We start from the raw sequence: 19,072 nt of genomic DNA on the forward strand, positions 1-19,072 counted from the left end.
TCCTCATAGTAACTCTGCAAGGATTACTTATTTAATCCTCATAGTAACCCTGATGTTTTTATCCCCATTTCATAGAAAACTGAAGTAAAGTAGAGATTAAGTGAATTGATCAGGGTCACACAGCTTGCAAGGTTGGATTTAAACTCAGGTCTTCCTGACTTCAGGCCAAGAACTCTATCTATTGAGCCATCTATGTGCCTTTAACATAGAAAGATTCTATGAAACAGGACTGACTGTCTCTATGATAGGAACTAAAAAGTGACAGGAAGGTGACACTGCCCACAGATATTTTACAAGATCACAGTTGGATAGGAATTAGATAGGAGGTAGGGGAAGGGAAAGACCTAGTGCTGTAGATGGTAGAGTGGCAACTAGTATGACCCTAAACTAGTCCCTTAATCTCTTTGCTTCAGTTTTCTCCTCTGTAAAATAGGGATAATAATAACAGAGTGGTTATGAGGATCAAATGAGATAAAAGTTGTAATGAACTTAGCATAACACTATATTTCTTGTTATTTAGTTGTTTCAGTTGTATCTGACTTTTCATGACCCCATTTGTAGTTTTCTTGGCAAACATCAGTATCAGAGTGGTTTACCATTTCCTTCTCCAGCTCATTTTACAGAAGAGGAAACTGAGGCAAAAAAAGGGTTAAGTGACTGACCAGGGTCACACAGCTAGGAAATGTGTGAGTCAAGATTTGAACTCAGGTTGGTCCCAACTCTAGGCCTTATGCTCTATCCACTGCAACACCTTGCTGATCCTTGAGGTCTCTTCTAAATTCCAGATTTAAAAATCCAATTCCCCTATTAGATCTTTATTTTCACTAATTAGACCTTTATTTTCACTAATATTTCACTAATATTCTTACTATTCCTATGTTCTTATGTATTTTATCATATGCTTTTAAAAACACAATTCTGAGAAGGGGTCCATAGACTTTGCCAGCTGCTACAGGTGTCCATGGCACAAAAAAGGTTAAGAACCTCTGCTTTAGGGGGATTTCATATTTTGGGTAAAAGAATTGGCATCATCAATGTGTGCTGATAACATGCTTTTCTACCACCTTGTGACTGTTCTGGATCCTTCTCATTCAATAGCATGGACACAAAGCTAACTCTGGGTAATCTCAACGAGGTCAAGTGCAAGGGAACTGGGCCAGGAGGAGTTTTGGATACTCCTTCAGTGGGAATGTTATTAAGTAAGTTATAATAGGCGGAATAATAGCTAACATTTATATAGACATAAGCTATAAAGTAATCTCCTGGGGTGCAAGAGCTGACAGAATGAAAAAAGAAAAGATAATAATCAGCACTTTAAGTATAACAAAATGATTTCCATATATACATATATATATAAATAATATATTATCTCATTTTATCCTCATAATAAATGGGGAGGCAGCTGCTATTATTACCCTTATTTTACAGATGAGGAAAGGAAGTTAAGTAATTTCTCAAGGGTTAATAATCAGGATTTGTCTAATTCAGTGTCTAAATTAGAATTTGAACTCAGGTCTTCCTCACTCTAGTTGTCTCTTCACTGTACCACCAAGGTGTCATTGAGATAATGCTAAGAATAGTGATGTAACTGACATCGATAGAAAAGACAGATTAGGGGCAGAATTTGGAGAAAGGAATGTTTGGTTTGGTATAAGTTGAGTTTGAAGTGACGAAGAGACATCAAAGTGAATATATCTGGTGGATGCCTTGAATGGTGGGTCTGAAGCTCTGGAGGAAATAAACAACAACCCAGGATGGAGATTAAAAAGTTATCTGCATAAAGAAAACAAGTGGTTCCTTGGGAATGAATGAGATTGTCAAGGAAAAGGACGGAAAGAGAGAATAATAGATGAGGGATGATGACGGAGTCTTGCGGAACAAGCAACAACATTGAAGGACTGGGAATAAAAAGAGAAGAAATGAAAAGATAGCAAGGAAGTATAGAGATAGAAAAGAGCTAGGGGAGTTGACTCTCTTGGGAGCCTAGAGAACAGTGTTTAACTATAAGGGAGTGATCAACAGCATCAAATGTTTCAGAGAAGTCAAAGAGGATGACAACTGAAAACAAAACAACTTTGGACATGGTGTTAAAAAGTGGTTTTTAGTGACTTTTGAAATGGGAGCTTCAATAGATAATGGAGATCGGGACAGAGTGGTGATAAAATGGAGTTAACAGATAAAGACAACTTATTCAAGAAGTTTGTTGGAAAAAAAGGAGAAGAGGGATGGGGCGATAGTCTGACGTGGCAAAAAGGAATTTTTAGGATTGGGAAAACACTCTAGTAGGAACAGTAGTGTATTCACCCTTGCCATGCCCCACAAAGGCTTGATCACGGAGAAGTTAGACAGAACCATGAACCCATCTTGGGTTCATGAGAAAATTACCCAAGTTTTTTTAGATTCCAGTAGCATTTCCTCTGAAATTAACTATCCAGATATCTATGCATGACTCTCCCTTTCTCTAATGGTGCAATTCAAGTTCCATGATAAATATACATACATACATACATACATATATATACATATATATATACATATATATATATATATATATATATATATATATATATATATATATATATATACATACACACACACACACACAGGATCTGGTTTAGAGGGTAAAGGTGAGGTATATTTGGGTAGGATGGCCTTTCTATCACCACTCAAATCATACCACCACCTATATGCCATGGTATAAGGCTAGCGGTTGTCTATTCTTAAGATTTATACATTCACATCTACAAATATTTTTTCAAAGTGCCTCATGGATATACACAGTTGAGGACATGGGCTCATTCCTTCCAATTCTGAGATTCAAGAATTCTATTTCCAGCTCCTGCTGCATACACAAGACTTACTAAATGAACTTTTTGAAAATTGACTTTTGGTTTGTAATAGACAGAGAAAAAACAGCAACTCTATATACACTAGTCTTTAGCAGTCTAAGGGCCAGTCCTCAAATAATCTTACAGATATATTCATAATTAATAGGGCTTCAGGTAATTACATTTTAACTCAAAATTACTCACATAAGCCTAAGGTTTCATTTAGCAATTTCAGAAAAGAAAATCGGATGTTCTACAAAAAGTTGCCTTTGGGGTGGGGGAATTTTTCATCTTTAAGATTCATAAAACTCATTTGCATGCCCCATACCTAGCAGATGAAAAATAACCAAAGATTAAAAGGAGCGGAAGCTATGGTCTCTCAAATAGTAGAACTGGAAGCTAACAGCTCTCAAATAAATAGCAGTAGAACTTACCTAGACGGGAACGAATAGAAAATGAATCACGAAAGTAGGGACCTGGCCCTTTGTTAGATGCAAATTGGGAGTCAGAGATGGCCCCCAGTAGAGAGAAGGTTGAAGAAGGATATGGGTCAATTTAATAGATGAGATTTCTTGGATTGAATCAGTGAAGGTACACTTGTATATTTTTTAGACTCATTGATAGATGCATAAAAGGTGGATAAATAATAAGAGGCAATATTCTGTTAGTCAAATTGATGTTTCCAGGCATCTCCTATAAAGAAAAATGGAATTGTTAATGTCTCCCTGGAATGAATTCTCTACCCTTGAAGCATTTTTGTTTCAATTTCAGAGAACGAAACTTGCTTATTTATCTGAACCAGAGATGATAGGATCATAGATTTAGAGGAGAAAGGGACCAAGGAGACCACTTACAACTATCCCCTGCCCCCATCTTCCCTACCTTGTTTTATACTGACTCCCAGGAAATGATTTAAACAAGGTCACCCTCCTTGAAGATACAAGGAGAGACTCTCATCTTGACATTTGAGAACAAAGTCTAGCCCTATCTTTTCTTAGTTACCTTGGGTCAATCATTCAAATTCTCTAATCTAGTGCCAGTTAGATAGAGAGCTGGGGGATTAGCTTGGTGGCACAGTGGATAGAGCACCGGCCCTGGAGTCAGGAATACCTGGGTTCAAATCCAGTCTCAGACACTTAATAATTACCTAGCTGTGTGACCTTGGATAAATCGCTTAACCCCATTGCCTTGCAAAAACAAAAACAAAGATAAAGAGCTAGAATCTGGGCTTAAGAAGGCTCAGATATGGCCTCTCACACTTATCTATATAACTCTGAACAAGTCACTCTACTGTTGTCTGCCTCAGTTTCCTCATCTGCAAAATAAAATTAATAATAGCACCTACTTCCCTGGGTTGTTACAAGGATCTAATGAAATACTATTTATAAAATGTTTTGTAAATATTAAGTGCTATTCTTATTATCCTTATTTTTTCTCATCTGTAAAATGATGGTGAAACTAATTCTTGAATATTGGATAAAAAAAATGACCCTCAAAGTCAGGAAGACCTGAATTCAAGATACTCATTCAGTTCTTCCAGTTACACTGTTAGACAATAAGTTGGAACAAATTCCTCATCTTTTCAGTAGAGTCAGTTTCCACATTGATTGCTGATCAAGCCTGGACTTAAAAAAAGGAGGTGGGGGGGATAGTAGGGATGGAAGGGAATACTAAAAATACAATATTTATAGTATATATTAACAATAATATAGTATTTGTAAAGCTCATATGAGATAATGCATACAAAGCTCTTTGTAACAGCCAAGGGCTATTTTGTAAAGGTAGTAATGGTGGTAGTAATAGTAGTGATAGTAGTGGAGGTGGTAGCAATGATAGTAGTAGTGGTGGAGGTGGTGATGGTAGTAGTAGTGGTAGTGGTAGTGGTAGTAGTAGTTTTGTTATTGTTGTTTGAAACTCCTAGTCCCTGGGACTGTTTTGTGGAGAACTGTCAAAATGTCTTTCTTCTGAGGGAACCCTGATTGGTCTACATCATGTCTTTATGTAGTAGCTACTCACGCACGCATATGCGCACACGCATACACACACACACACACACACACACAGACAGAGAGACAGAGAGAGAGACAGACAGAGAGATGCTCATATTGAGAGATAGAAGTGGCAGAGATGTAGAGGAAAAGCTTAAGTTCGGAATCTTGGTAGCAAGGGAATATGAGGAAAGCAGAAAACCCTCCCAGGCAAACAGAGTTCTGAACACTGTAAATAAATTATCAAACAAGTGATTTTACCATGTGTCCAGAGCTGTGCCACTGAGAGTGGGGAGCAGAGACTAAATGGGACATAATATTTCTGCTTCAAGGAGACTAATCTAGTTTGGTAACAAATTGTCAAAGAACAACACATCAAGTGTTGTACAAGGCAATGTACACTTGTAACCCATGTCCTGAGCTCTAGGTCTACATAGATCACATTTCAATCTTAAAGGCTTTTCTAGAATTACTATCCTCTATGACTCATTCCTTTTTTTTGGTTTTTGCAAGGAAATGGGGTTACGTGGCTTGCCCAAGACTACACAGCTAGGTAATTATTAAGTGTCTGAGGCCAGATTTGAACTCAGGTACTCCTGATTCCAGGGTTGGTGCTCTATCCACTGCACCATCTAGCTACCTCGACTCATGTTCTTTTTAAGAAATTAATTCAGACTAGTCAGTGGAAGTTCAATACTGAAGTTTAAAGACCTAAGCAACATAATGAGAAAATGGAATTTTAAAAAACCCTAATATTGGGAAAGATGGAAGGCAAAAGGAAAAGGGAATGGCAGAGGATGAGATGGGTAGTGTCATGGAAGCAATGAGCAGGAGCTTGGACAGACTTCAGGGTTTAGTGGACAATAGAAGAGCCTGGTATGCTGTGGTTCAAGGAGTCTCAAAGAGTTGGACACAACTGAATGACTAAACAAAAACAAAAATGGTTCTATTTGCTCCTCATCCACAGAGGAGTCTCTTGGAAATATCAGAATTTGGTTCACTTTTAGCTCTCCATAACAAACAACATTTGCTTTCCCTTTCTGCAAGCAAGAGAGGCTACCAAGTTTTATATTTATACTTTATTACAGGATATGCAAAGAAAGGTTTGAACCTAGGTTTCATCCTCATCGTTCAGTTCATAGTCATAGACTCATGACACTAGTAGGGATCGATCACTCAAGTATTAAGTGGCTCTGAGACTAGTTCAGTGTCAGCTGTTCCTTGTGTCCTCCATGGTGGTGGTCCACCATTGGCTCTGGTTCTTTGACTTTTGTTGTTAGTTCCCAGTTTGCCTCAGATGCTTCTTGTCTTTGCCATTTGAGTAGGACCTCTAGTTCCTGAAGATCACCTTTGCCTTGCTCTTCACCTCCTAGACATTAGCCCCAATCCCACATGGAAGGCCCTGCCACACAGCAATCCCATCTAATTCTTTTGGGGCATTTTTGGGAAAGTAGGTTCTTTTTTTTTAAATCAGTGTATGCATCCTTCTGACTCCCTCATTTCTCCTTACAATGAAAGAAAAAGGAATTGAGGCATGAAGGAGTTCTTTGAACCTATTTGCTGTACAATGAAGTGCTCCTTGGTATGGTACAAACAGTCCTAAGGGATTCAGAACAGAAAGGAAAACTTGATCTCTGATCCTTGGGAGTTTGTATCTAAAGTATGTGACACAAGATGCATAGACAAACAACAATCACATCTAATGGATCGTAAACTTCATTATGGTAGAGACCTTGAGTGTTCTAAGTTCTATTCCCCTAGAACCTGTAGCACAGATTAGAGAACTCTGAACACAGTAGGTATTTAATAAATAATAATTAAAATTTCAATACATACATAGCCCACCCAAAGTACCATTTTTTCAAACAAGATGTTTTATTGCTCTCCCTCCCTCCCCCTTGCATATATTTTGAGATGGTTTTCAACAGTATCGTTAGTAAAGAGTCAGTCATCTGCAAGTGTGTCCACTTCTCCTTGTGGTCAATGGCAGGGATTTATTAGAGAGTGAGAAAGCAGGGAAGGGATGATTAGAGATAATTTCTGAGAATTTGAAAGCTAGCACAGCTGGCTGACCCAGAGAGAGATTAATTGCCCAGTTTAGGTCTCCTTAAACAACATGAGTAACCAATGGAGCTAAGTCAGAGACCAATAAACAACTATAATACCTTCCATTTACATATCACTTTAGGACTGACAAAATGTGGAAGAAAGAATTGAGTGTCAGAAAACTAGAATTTGAATCTTGCCCCTATTCCCTAGGGCCTATAAAGCCCTGATCCAGCTGCCATATTTTTCCACCTGTGAGACCTTGTTGAATCCCCTAGCCACCATGGGTTGCAGTTTCCTTAACTTTAAAATGTCCATTGAGGTTCTTTTCGGCTCTGGAACTATCCCATGATCCTAAGGAAAGCCTTCCCTGATTCTTTCAGGTAGAGAATGCTCTTCTTCCTTGAACCTTTTTACTTTTGAATCCCAAGAGACAATTAGCTTCTTGAGGGCAGAAATTATTTTCATCTCTCCAACACTTAGCTGGGATCTTGCCTATGGTAGGTCCTTGATAAATGTTTGTTGAATTCAACTGATGCATAGGGTTGGCCCTGGGAGGCATCTTCTAACCAGAAGAAGATAGCATGAAAATAACCCTTAGGCAAGGCAATAGGACAAATATTTTTTGTCCTCTACTCTCAGGGAAAATAGATTATCCTTTGCAGAAGATGGTTAGTATCATGCAAAATCATTTGGGCTAGAGGCAGAGGATTATATTCAGATCCTGCCTCAGTTGGATGAGATGGCCTCCTAAGATCCTTTCCTATCTATATGCCCATAAATATACAAATCCCTACATATATGTAGATATACATGTAATATATTTGCATGTATATATTACATATATTAATGTATCTCGCATCCATATATGTATGTGTATTGTCTAAATGTTTCATTTTCTCAGTTTGAATCTATAGAAATTTTCAATAATAAAAGCTCCTGTGATGTTGCTTTACAATTTATCTCCCCTCTCCCTTACTAAAACTACTTAAAACTACAACCTTAAGAGTCATGTATGAAGAAACCATGATTCAGAAACACATACCAGGGTTCAGTACCTCTTAATCCACTTCTTTCCCACTCTATCATGTCTTATTAACAACTAATCACAGGAGAGATTGGTACACTCTTCCTGAGGGGGTTGATATGGAGAAAGTCATAGATTTAAAACTGGAGTGGAACTTGGAGTCCAAAGATCCCAACCCCCTCATTTTACAAATGTGAAAACTGAAGCAGATGGAGGTGAAATAATTTGACCAAGGTGACCCAGGTACTAAGTGTTCTGTGTAGGACTTCAGCTCTGGTCCTGGCTTGAGTGCAGATTTCTGTCCACTATAGCATTACTTCTGCAGAAAAGTTCACATCTAGTAAATCACCTTTGATTTTACTCTCCTTTAAGTTTTCCTTAAAACCAGGTGATTTCCATGAAACACCACCCAGAGGAAGTATTTTTGCAGTCAACACTGCATCCACCCAAAAAATAGCCTTTCAGGACTTCAAACTCTGCAAGGTCTGTCTGCCTGAAGGTATCTTCTCGGTACCAGGTATGACTTGACTAAGAACAGAGAGCAAACAAACACAAGATCCACCTTCTAATTTGACTTTTGCTTTGACCACTGAAAAAATGAAGCCTTTTTTATCACCACTTCCACTCATCCTCTTTTTTTCTTATTATTTGGCTGCAACCCAGCACCAGCATCTCTTGGGATTTAGATTCACCAGGCAATCATATGCGGGCTATTAAAATAGAGCTGGTGAAAGTGACTTCCCAGGAAACTGGTGTGGGAAAAACTGTGAGCTAGCTATGCTTGCACAATCAATACCAGCCTTGGCAAGGTTTCCTATTGATGAGGAAGGGATTTTTTTAAATCCTTAATAAGTTGGAGCTGAAAATCTACTTGCTACTTTCCCTGAAATGGTAAGGATTTAGGAGAACTTGCCAACTATTTTTATTCCATAATTAGGATAAAGCAAATATCCTGGGAAGCAGCAGCAGCAGCAGCATACAAACCAGTTTTGACCAAGGCATAAATGCCCAAGAGGCAGTGTGACACTGGAGTCAGGAAGAGTTCATCTCCTGCCTCTAATACTTATTACCTATATGGCTATGGACAAGTCACTTGACCTCTTTGAGCTTCATTTCCTCATTTGCAAAATGAGGGAATTCAATTAGATGATTTATAAAGTCCTTTCCAGTTTTAAATCTATGATGAAATGACTGATAACAGAGCCTTTCCAGAATGTAGATTTTGCTAGGGGGAATAGAGAGAGAACAAGGTCTTAGGACCATCAGAGTGGCAGAACAAAGAGAAGGGGAGTAGGAAGGAAAGGCTGGTGTCATTAAAGATGTTTCATGTTTGTCTTTGTATCCTCCACCTTAGCAGGGTTCTAGGAACCAAGCAGGCACTTAATGAATTGAACTAGCTTCATAAATTTTCCAGGTCTAGTTTTGGCTTTTTCACATTAGGTATTATCTTTTCAGGATACATCCCAAAGGGAATTCAGTGACTCGAGAAGGGACCTGAGTTCTCTTTATTTTTCTGAAGAAACATCTAAGGCATAGAGAAGTAAAATGACTTGCTTATGGGATGGAATAGAAAAGCATTTATTAAATGCTTACTGTATTTCAAGAATTCTGCCCAGTGTTTCAGAGAGAAGAGCAGGTAGCTTCTTTCAAGTAGCTTACCTTCTAGTTAGTGTAGATAACACATGAAGGGATGCAGTTTCAAGGCAGATGGAATGGCCAAGTGGCCTTAGTATGCAAGATGAATAACAAAGAGTCTTTGGGGTAGAATAGGTCATAAGGCAAAACGTAAGAGGGATAGATACTCTGTAAGAATGTAATGGTAGGGTAAATGACAAGGTCTACCATCTTATCAGAAGTATTTTTGTTGGTGATTCCTTGCTTATCCATGTAATATGTGTCCATATCCCTATCCAAAGACTATTGGGATAAGGTAGTGGACCCAAAAGTGGAAGTGGAGCAGAGCTCTGAGCTATCTCTAGCATGATGCTCATCATCCAGTTGGGAACAAAAGTCAAGCTCCTTGGCATTGGGGAATAGGAAAGACTTCCTACCAAGTAGCACATGAGCTGAAATTTAAAAATAACTAAGAAATCTAAGAGGAGTCAGTGAAGAAGAATTGTTTTCTAGGAAAGGGAACAGTCTCTGCAAAAACAGAGAGACAGGAGATAACTTTGAAAAATGGCAAGCTACATAATGAAGGATTTTAAAAGACAAGGTGAGGATCTTATGTTTTATCCTAGAGGCAATAGAGAGCCATTATTCCTTAGGCAGGCAAATGGCATAGTCATGCAAACACATAGGAAGTTTAATTTGGCAGGTGTATGAAGAGTATATTAAAGAGGAGAAAAGACTAGAAACCAAGAGAAGAATTAGAAAGTTTTACAAGGCAAGGCAAGAAGCAAGAAGTGATAAGCATCTGAAACATGATAGTGTTCCTATGAAAGGAGAGATGTTGAAGAGGTAGTCAATGAAACATGGCACAAGATTAGATATCGAGGGCAAAGGCAAAGTGGAAAATGATTCTAATGCCTAGAAAAATGATGGTGCCCTTTAAGAGAAATAGAGAAGTTTGATTATGGGGTAAATTTAGACTTGGAAAGAATTGGGCTTCATTTTAGATATGTTGAATCCAAAGAAGATGAATATGAACTTGTTCTCCAAATCCTAGGATGAGATAACCAAGGAGTATCCCTTGTATCAAAAAAGATACCTTCTTAAGACTGTCAAAAAAAAGTAAAGAAGAACCATTTATTCATGTTTCATTGTTTTTTTAAATTATTTTTATTTTATTAAACATTTACCAATTACATGTACAAAATTTTTTAAACAATAATTAAAAATTTTTGGAGTTCCAAATTTTCTCCTTCCCATCCTGCCTTCCTCCTTGAGGTTAGTAATTTGATTTGGATTATTCATATGAGATCATTCATAGCTCATCATTACAAAAGTTTAGCTGTACACTTGTTCAAATCATATGCCTGTAATATATAAGCCCCCAAAGAGGTAGGGACTTTTTCTATCTCTTTAATCCCTTAACTTCAGCTCTCTCTCATCAGATGGTTCCACTCTTAACTAAGATGGAAGTCATCAGCTATGAACCTCCTATTCTGCATAATGAATAGATAAGAGTTTTGCAACTTCGTCTTTGTCTGAACCCAGACCATCATCACCAACCACATATTAGGCATTTGCCCATGGAGCCCACCCACTTGATTATCATTCTATAAATGAAACTTCCAATTTTCAATTAATCAATTAATTTAAAAAAACATTTGTGAAGAGCAGACTTTGTGCAGAATACTGGGGAAGTTATAAAGTTTAGGCAAGGTAAAATTTTGTCCTCATGGAGCTTCCAGTCTAGGAAGGGGATGTTATACAAATATAGATTACTATCTCACACAATAACACATGATCAATGCATTGGAGAGGTAAAATACAATTGGCAATAATGAAAGGTTTGAGGAAGCTAGAAAAGATTTTGAGTTAATTCCTATTTAGAGCATTTCCTTTATCATAGTGGGAGATTAGTTAAAATGGTCATCTAGTGATTCCAGAGAACTTGATTTAAGAAATCTGGTATTCCAGTGGCAGAGGAAGCTGGGGAGAGGGCTGCCCCACCACTGATGGTCTACTTCAGCTTCTAACTCCGAGTGATTAATTGATTCCTAGGTTGGCTCTTTTGCCTCTTTCTCCCCAAGTGAAATGAGAAGTATGGCACCCTTGTTCTTCTTCTGGTACTAGGGAGCCCTTTTTTAATTAATACTGATTAATGAGGTCACAAGTAAGTGTAAATCAAAAATGTATAAGCAGCAGTAATTTAGAATTGAGTATAAAATCCTTTTCCTGTTGAAGTGGATTATCACCGTAATATTCTGGGAAGAAAGGACTTTCGAGGGAAATAAAATCCTGTAAATCAGATTCCTGACCTCCAAGGAGAAAGAAAGTCATAAGAAAAGGAGCATCATGGGATATGTACAAAAGACAAGCTCTTTCCTACCTGACCTGAGATCCCACAGCATGGCCATTATACCTCATACCAGTATAGTTTATCATATTAGCAAATGCATTTTCAAATTCAATTACACTGATGTTGGAAATGGCCCCATGGATGCTGTTAATCTCTGAGAAAGAATTATACCAGGTCTCTAAAGCTTCCCATTTCTAAACCCAATCTCGAGCATTATTCTAAAGGTTAATTTAAGATCCATCGTCCAAGAGAGAAGTTAAATATCACTGCTGTAAGAACTGTTCTCCCCCTCTTGACTGACTGAGGGGTTTATCAGTGTATAAGAGTTCATTAGTTTTAATTAGTGTAATCACTAATGTTGCATTAACAGTTTAGTGAGGGAAAGTAATTACTCACACATCCACTGTATTAGATAGGAAGATGAGAATTCATTTTCCGAAACCATTAACATTTCAGATTAACATTGCAGCGATTAAAAAACACTTTCTCCCAGTCAACATCCCAATGACCTGCTTACCCACAGATAGTTTAAATTAACCATATCTTTCATCGAGAGAAGTGGAGAGAAATGTAGAATGAAGACCAAGTTGATTATTTTATAATCCTTTCTATAGCCACACAGCAAGAGTAGAAATCTTGATTAGTTCATAATGTCCTGGTTGATTTGCATACTCATTGGGTTCAGTCTCTGCTCTGGGGATTATAAACTTGGCCACATACTACCCAGAAGCAATAAAGCCCAATCAAAGTGAGAGACAAAAGAATGGGCAGGCAGGTCTAGGTGGATTAAAGGTTCCCTGGTTCCCGGAATGTATATGAATCACTGTTAGCAGGGTTAGGTGTTCATTATTCTTTCCATCAGGAACCATAGGCTAAGGCAAGTTATTATAGTTGTTCATAGAGGATCTTGGTTTAAATTAAAATACAGTACCACTGCCTCCAGGCCAATGGGAAATCTTCTTTGTGCCTGTCAGAGTCACTCCAAAGCTTGCAGGACCAAAGGTCCCCCCACTCTTCCCTTTTAAATCAATGAGGGTCAAATGAAATGAAACAGTAGCTATTTCACCTTGAATTAGAAATTTCCCGCTTTCCTCAACCCTCATCCTTCATCCCTGTCTTGAGTTTCAAAAGTCCCCATGACAGACACATCAATTTTGAAGTCAGACACCCCAAATTTTTTTCTTTTGCAGGTCACTGCCAGTGACCATGGAGTCTAGACCAAGGGCATTAGCAGCTTTTCTGTGAGGTTTGATGGAGAAACAAAAATGTCATATCCCAAGGTTGCTGCCTCCAGAGGCTTAGAGAGCAAGATATGGAAGAAAGAACCAAGAGGTCTGTGGAGGGAGTTAATTAGGCTGAACATCACTAGCTCTCTCCAATCAAGGCACTCATAGAAGTGCCTCATATTTGCTTTGCATCACACATTTTTCATAATACTTGCATGTTTGATACCTCTCTGGGACCTCACCACAACTTCTACTCTCAATTAAAGTTTACAAAGCATTTTATAAATAGTATTTCATTTTCATGTTCACCACAATTCTGAGGAGGTGCTATTATTATTTACATTGTGCAGATGACAAAATTGAGGCAGATAGAGATTAAGTAACTTGCTCAGGCATAATGCTAATAAGTACTCAGACGGGATTCAAACTCAGATTTTTCCTGATCCTAAGTCCTGTATTCTGTCCACTTCATTATCAGGTTGTTAGTTTAGGGATTATTATCCAAATATATGATACTGAGGTAGAATAGGCAAGATGTGGTGGGTGGATAACTAACCTTAGAATCAGGAAGAGTTAGGCTTAAGTCTGGTCTCGAAAACAGATTGTCTATATGACCCTGGAGAGGTTATTTAACTTTTCAGTGCACCAGAAAACTCTCTAGGGTTAGAAGTGGCAGAGAAAATGTCAATATATAAAGGAAAAGGAAGTTCCCTCAACAGGGATATCCTAAAACAATGAAAATACCTGTAGGAAGAGAAAGGAAGGCAAGAGGAAGAGAAGGCAAGGCAAGGCAAGGGGATCAAGGGAAAGCAAATCTAAGGGGAAAGAAGGGAAGGGAAGAAATCCTATGATCCCCATTTTGTTAGATAAGGAAACTGACTCAGAGAAATTCAATACATTGACCAAAATCAGGCAGATTGTAAATGAAAGAAGTGGGAGCAATAATGCAAAGTTTCTGACTCCCAGTGTAGATCTTCAACTGCATCTCTGCCAGCCCTCTACTTTCCAAGAAACAACATCATATACTAGTGAATCAACGCAGCGAGATGACAGAATACTGGATTCACAGTCAGAAGGCCTGGGTTTGAATATGGACTCTACTAGTTACTAAAACCATAGATTTAAAACTAAAGGGACATTTCCCTCACTTCATACAGTGGTCTACTGTTTATCAGAATTTAACCCAGGTTTTCTGTTGCTTTTCACTATATCCTATTTCCTATGTGATGTTGGGCAAGATCCTTTGCCTCTCTAGGTCTCAGTTTCTTCATCTATATTATGAGGGGATTGGATTAAATAATTTCTTAAGGGGGTGGCTAGGTGGCATAGTGGATAAAGCACTGGCCCTGGAGTCAGGAGTACCTGGGTTCAAATCCAGTCTCAGACACTTAATAATTACCTAGCTGTGTGGCCTTGGGCAAGTCACTTAACCCCATTTGCCTTGCAAAAAAACCCTAAAAAAAATAGTTACAAACATACAAACAGATGAAAATAGTCCATGGAAGATATTCCTGGCAAGTAAATAATTTCTTAAGCTCATTCTATATCTAAATTTTATGAGCCTATCCTCAAAATAAGGTCATACATGTGATTTCCTTCAAAAGGATGGTGGCTAACAGAGGGTTGGGGCAGCTAGGTGGCACTTTGGATAAAGTACCAACTGTGGAGTCAGGAACATCTGAATTCAAATCACGTTATAGACATTTGCTGGCTGTGTGACCCTGAGCAAGTCATAAATTTAATCAAGTAGCTTTTTCTAATAAAAAAGTAACAAATGAATAGTGATTCTAGGTAGAAGAATTGAAAAGTGCCACCAGGGCACAGCAGCCACAACTAAGCCATCCAGAAAAATATATTAATTTTCAGAGTGCTGTATGCAATGGACTATAGACCATTAGTATTAGCATTTTCCATATGGAGAGATAATATTAAATAATGCACAGTAGATAGAGTAAAAAACTTGAAATCAGGAAGAACTGAGTTCAAATCCTGCTTTGGACATTTTGTGTCTACATACATACATATACATATATGTGATATGTATGTATATATATATTCCCGGACAAGTCACTTAATCTCTGTCTCAGATTCATCATCTATAAAATGGGGATAATAATATCACCCACTTCTTAGGATTGTTGTAAGGTTCAATTGAGTTAGTATTTAAATTTGTAAAATGCTCTGTAAACTTAATGTGATGAATAATTGCTAGCAATTATTTTAGTACAATCTTTAAATAGGAAAGAAAACATCACCTTTTTTAAATCTAGGGATGGTCATAGAGTCAACTGGATGATGGTGAGTTTTTTAAAAGCATATGTATAATAAGGCATACAAGAGTTTTGATGACATTGAGGATAATCAGGTCAGTAATCTGGACTGATGAAGAGAGAGGAACACCGATTTGTTCTTTTCTCCTTTAAGATGCAAGCTCCAGAAGGGAACGTTTTTGCTTTTTCTCTATATCCTCAACACTGGCTCAATGCCTGTCATCTAGAAAGCATAATAAATACTTGTTGGCTGATTACTTGATTCTCTCACTAGATTTTCTAGCTTGGCAAGTTTCTATTCCCATAATTTCAGTCATTACCTCTTCATAAACAGCCATCAAATCTTTACATGCAGCGCTGTCTTCTCTCTTTCAAGCCCCAGACCCCCATTTCCAACATTTTACAGGGCATATCTACCCATATATTTCATTGGCATCTTAAATTCAAATTTGTCAATGAAATATAACTTCACAGAATTACAAAATCTCAGATATGGAAAAATCTCCGAAGTCATTTAGTCTAATGAGTAACTGTCAATAAACATTGATTAAATACCAACTATATTTCAAACACTGTGCTAAGTTCTGAGGATATAAATATTGAAGAAGGGGGAGAAAGACATTTCCTGCCCTCCAGGATATCACAGTCTAATGGGGGAAGAGAGAATACACAAAAGAAGAATGAAAAGGAAGGAGAGGAAGGAGAAGGTACCCCACTTGGGATGCACAGTGGAGAAATCAGTCAATGAAGCCCAAATGAAGACAAGTGGGAAGTGAAGAGTTAAATGGAGGTTTGGAGTTCATGTGAGTGGGACTGAGGAGGAGGAGGAGGAGGACCAATTTTCATGATATCATCTAATTAAAGGATCAAAAAGGCTTAATTACTATTTCCTACTGTGAAGTGATCTCTAAGGGCCATAAATTCACAATATACTCTGTTTTAAAAGTATAAATCTTAATGCTTTTACTTTATTGTTGCTGTATAATTGAGTTTTTCCTCTTCTTTTACAGAAACCCCAGACTATGGTTCTTCTCACTTACGTTATTTCTTCCCCTCCCATAGGGTTCTCAAGAGGGTCTTAATAAGGAGTCTATTTGCACTATATATATATATATATATATATATATATACATATATATATATGTATATATATTTGTACATGTATATTATATGCATATAATAGATAATTATATTTCAATATAATTTATTTCCCTGTTAATTCCCTGTTAATATTTTTATTTTATGCACATAAACACATAATTCTGAGAAGGGGTCCATTTTTGTGGTTGATATTGTTCAGTTGTGTTAGTCATGTCTACCTTTTGTGACCCCATTTCAGTTTTTCTTGGCAAAGATACTGGACTGGTTTGCTATTTCTTCTCCAGTTCATTTTACAGATGAGGAAACTGAGAAATAGAGGGTCAAATGATGTATGTAGGATCACAATTTAGCAACTGAGGCCAGACTTAAACTCAAGAAGATATAAATTTCTGACTCTTGCCCTGGCAGTCTGTGTACTATAACACCTAACTGCCCAAAGGGGTCCATGACACAAAATTTTAAGAACTCTTGCCCTCAAAATTCCTAACTCTAGGAAGAAGGCTTCATTTTTCATGAACTTGTTTCTCTTTCCTTTGCAGTATGTGTCCAGCAGGCGTGCAGTCACACAGAGTACGCCGGAACCAACTGGCTTCCATCCTCACCATCACATCCACCATCACCACTGCCATCACCACCAACAACAACGCCACCATCACCACCGTCACCATCACTCCCTCCCTCACCACCTTCATCATCAGGAACCAGCGCTGCATGAAGCACCACTTCCCCTCTCCATCTGCCCTTTATTCTCCTGTCAATGGGAAGGTCAACTGGAGGTGGTATTGTCCCACCTGAGACAAAGCCACAGAATTGACATCCTCCAAGGAGCGGAGATCGTCTTCCTGGCCACAGACATGAACCTCCCTGCACCAGCTGATTGGATCATCATGCATTCCTGCTTGGGCCACCACTTCCTATTGGTGCTGAGGAAGCAAGAAAAATACAAGGGTCACCCCCAGTTCTTTGCTACCATGATGTTGATTGGGACCCCTACTCAGGCTGACTGCTTCACCTACCGCCTAGAGCTCAACAGGAACCAAAGGCGCCTCAAGTGGGAGGCCACCCCTCGATCAGTCCTGGAGTGTGTGGACTCTATCATCACTGATGGTGATTGCTTGGTTCTGAACACCTCCCTGGCCCAGCTCTTCTCTGACAACGGCAGTCTTGCAATTGGGATTGCAATTTCAGCAAGCAAGGTCCACACCCCTGAAGTTGAGATCTAAAAGACAGGCACATGGACACACAACTACTGCCTCCAAGAACATCAAACCAGTGGCTGCATCTCCATGATTTCTGGATGTCAAAACTCTAAGACTTTTTTTCTTCTTATTTTGGTCTCAGGTCTTTTGTGGTATTAAGTATTTGTCTGCCAGGGGCATTATGTTATGTATACATTTTGTGATTTAAGGTCTCAGTGTAATGTATTTCCTGTTTCATTGATGCAATTTTATGTAGTATTTTAAAGATAGCTATCTAACTGGAATGGTTATTTCTATTCACCATGACTCTCCATACATTTCCATGCACACACAATATTACAGACACATGCATATGCATACTGGTGTGATTAAACAAAACTAAGCTCATTAAACCACTTGTGTATTTGGACAAAACCCAGTAAGTCCATGAAACCGACTAGAAAGATGCTTGGTGACTTAGAAGAACTACTTCTTTCTTCTGTCTCTTTCATACCTGCCTAAATCTGGGGTGCCCATTTTCAGTACAAGGAAGAAGGTCTAGTTGATTCAGACACCTGGCTATCCCTAATTAGCACTTAATCATAAGGATAACATCTATATACAGTATCAGGGGGCAGTGATAGAAACTGTAACATGAATTCCCTATATATCTAGTCCTGTGATTCCAAATGGACATTTAATACTAAGTGCCATTTTCAAAAGGCTCTCATAGGTTTCTTCCATTTTAAGGATGTTGTTCATTGGAAAGATCACAAACTTTTGAAGCAAAGGACCTGAGTTCAAATCCCAAATCTCATTTATTACCCATATTTAACTTTAGTATTTCATTTTCATGGGAATTTACAGTTGAAAGGGACCTTAGACATTATCTTATCCAACCCACTCATTTTATGAAAGAATGAATTTTAAGGTTAGGAGACAAGTCCAGAAAGTTAAGAGTCACACAGTTAGTGAGTAGTAAGTAGAATTGGAACTTGGTCCCAAATTTTCTGACTCACAATCCAGTTCTTTTCCCAAAATGAGAGGATATCTTATCTTCCCTTGAACCAGACACCTGACTTTTTTTAATGCCCTCCTGAATGTTCCCTTGTCCTGTAATTTTTAAGAAGGCTTTACTATGACATTGAATATGAGAAAATGAAAGCCAAAAAAAAGGCCAAAAAAAGAAAGTAAAGAAAATATCTCCTCTACTCTGAAATGGAGTTATTTACACAGATAGTCTGCTTTATAATGCAGCTATGAAGTCCATTCAGCCCTTCTCTTGACTCTTAAAACTTTGCAACCTATAGCTCCATAATGATATTGAATAGATCAAATTCAGAGTACTATATATATATATACATATATATATATATATGTATATATATATATATATATATAGATCCTATGTCATAAATGAGAAATACCCATATTCAAAAGG

General features: G+C 38.0%; 1 protein-coding gene across 1 annotated transcript in view; it reads left to right on the forward strand.

Annotated features, from left to right (window-relative positions):
* The window catches only part of SIAH3 (siah E3 ubiquitin protein ligase family member 3), a 90,331-nt gene extending 72,655 nt beyond the window's left edge, over positions 1-17,676 (forward strand). The window contains exon 2 of the mRNA XM_074192588.1: positions 16,993-17,676. Within this exon, the coding sequence (XP_074048689.1) occupies positions 16,993-17,676 (684 nt within the window). The remainder of the gene's footprint in view (positions 1-16,992) is intronic.
* Positions 17,677-19,072: the final 1,396 nt, after the last annotated feature.

Source organism: Macrotis lagotis, chromosome 6 (genome assembly GCF_037893015.1).
Source record: "Macrotis lagotis isolate mMagLag1 chromosome 6, bilby.v1.9.chrom.fasta, whole genome shotgun sequence".
Classification (NCBI taxonomy): Eukaryota; Metazoa; Chordata; class Mammalia; order Peramelemorphia; family Peramelidae; genus Macrotis; species Macrotis lagotis.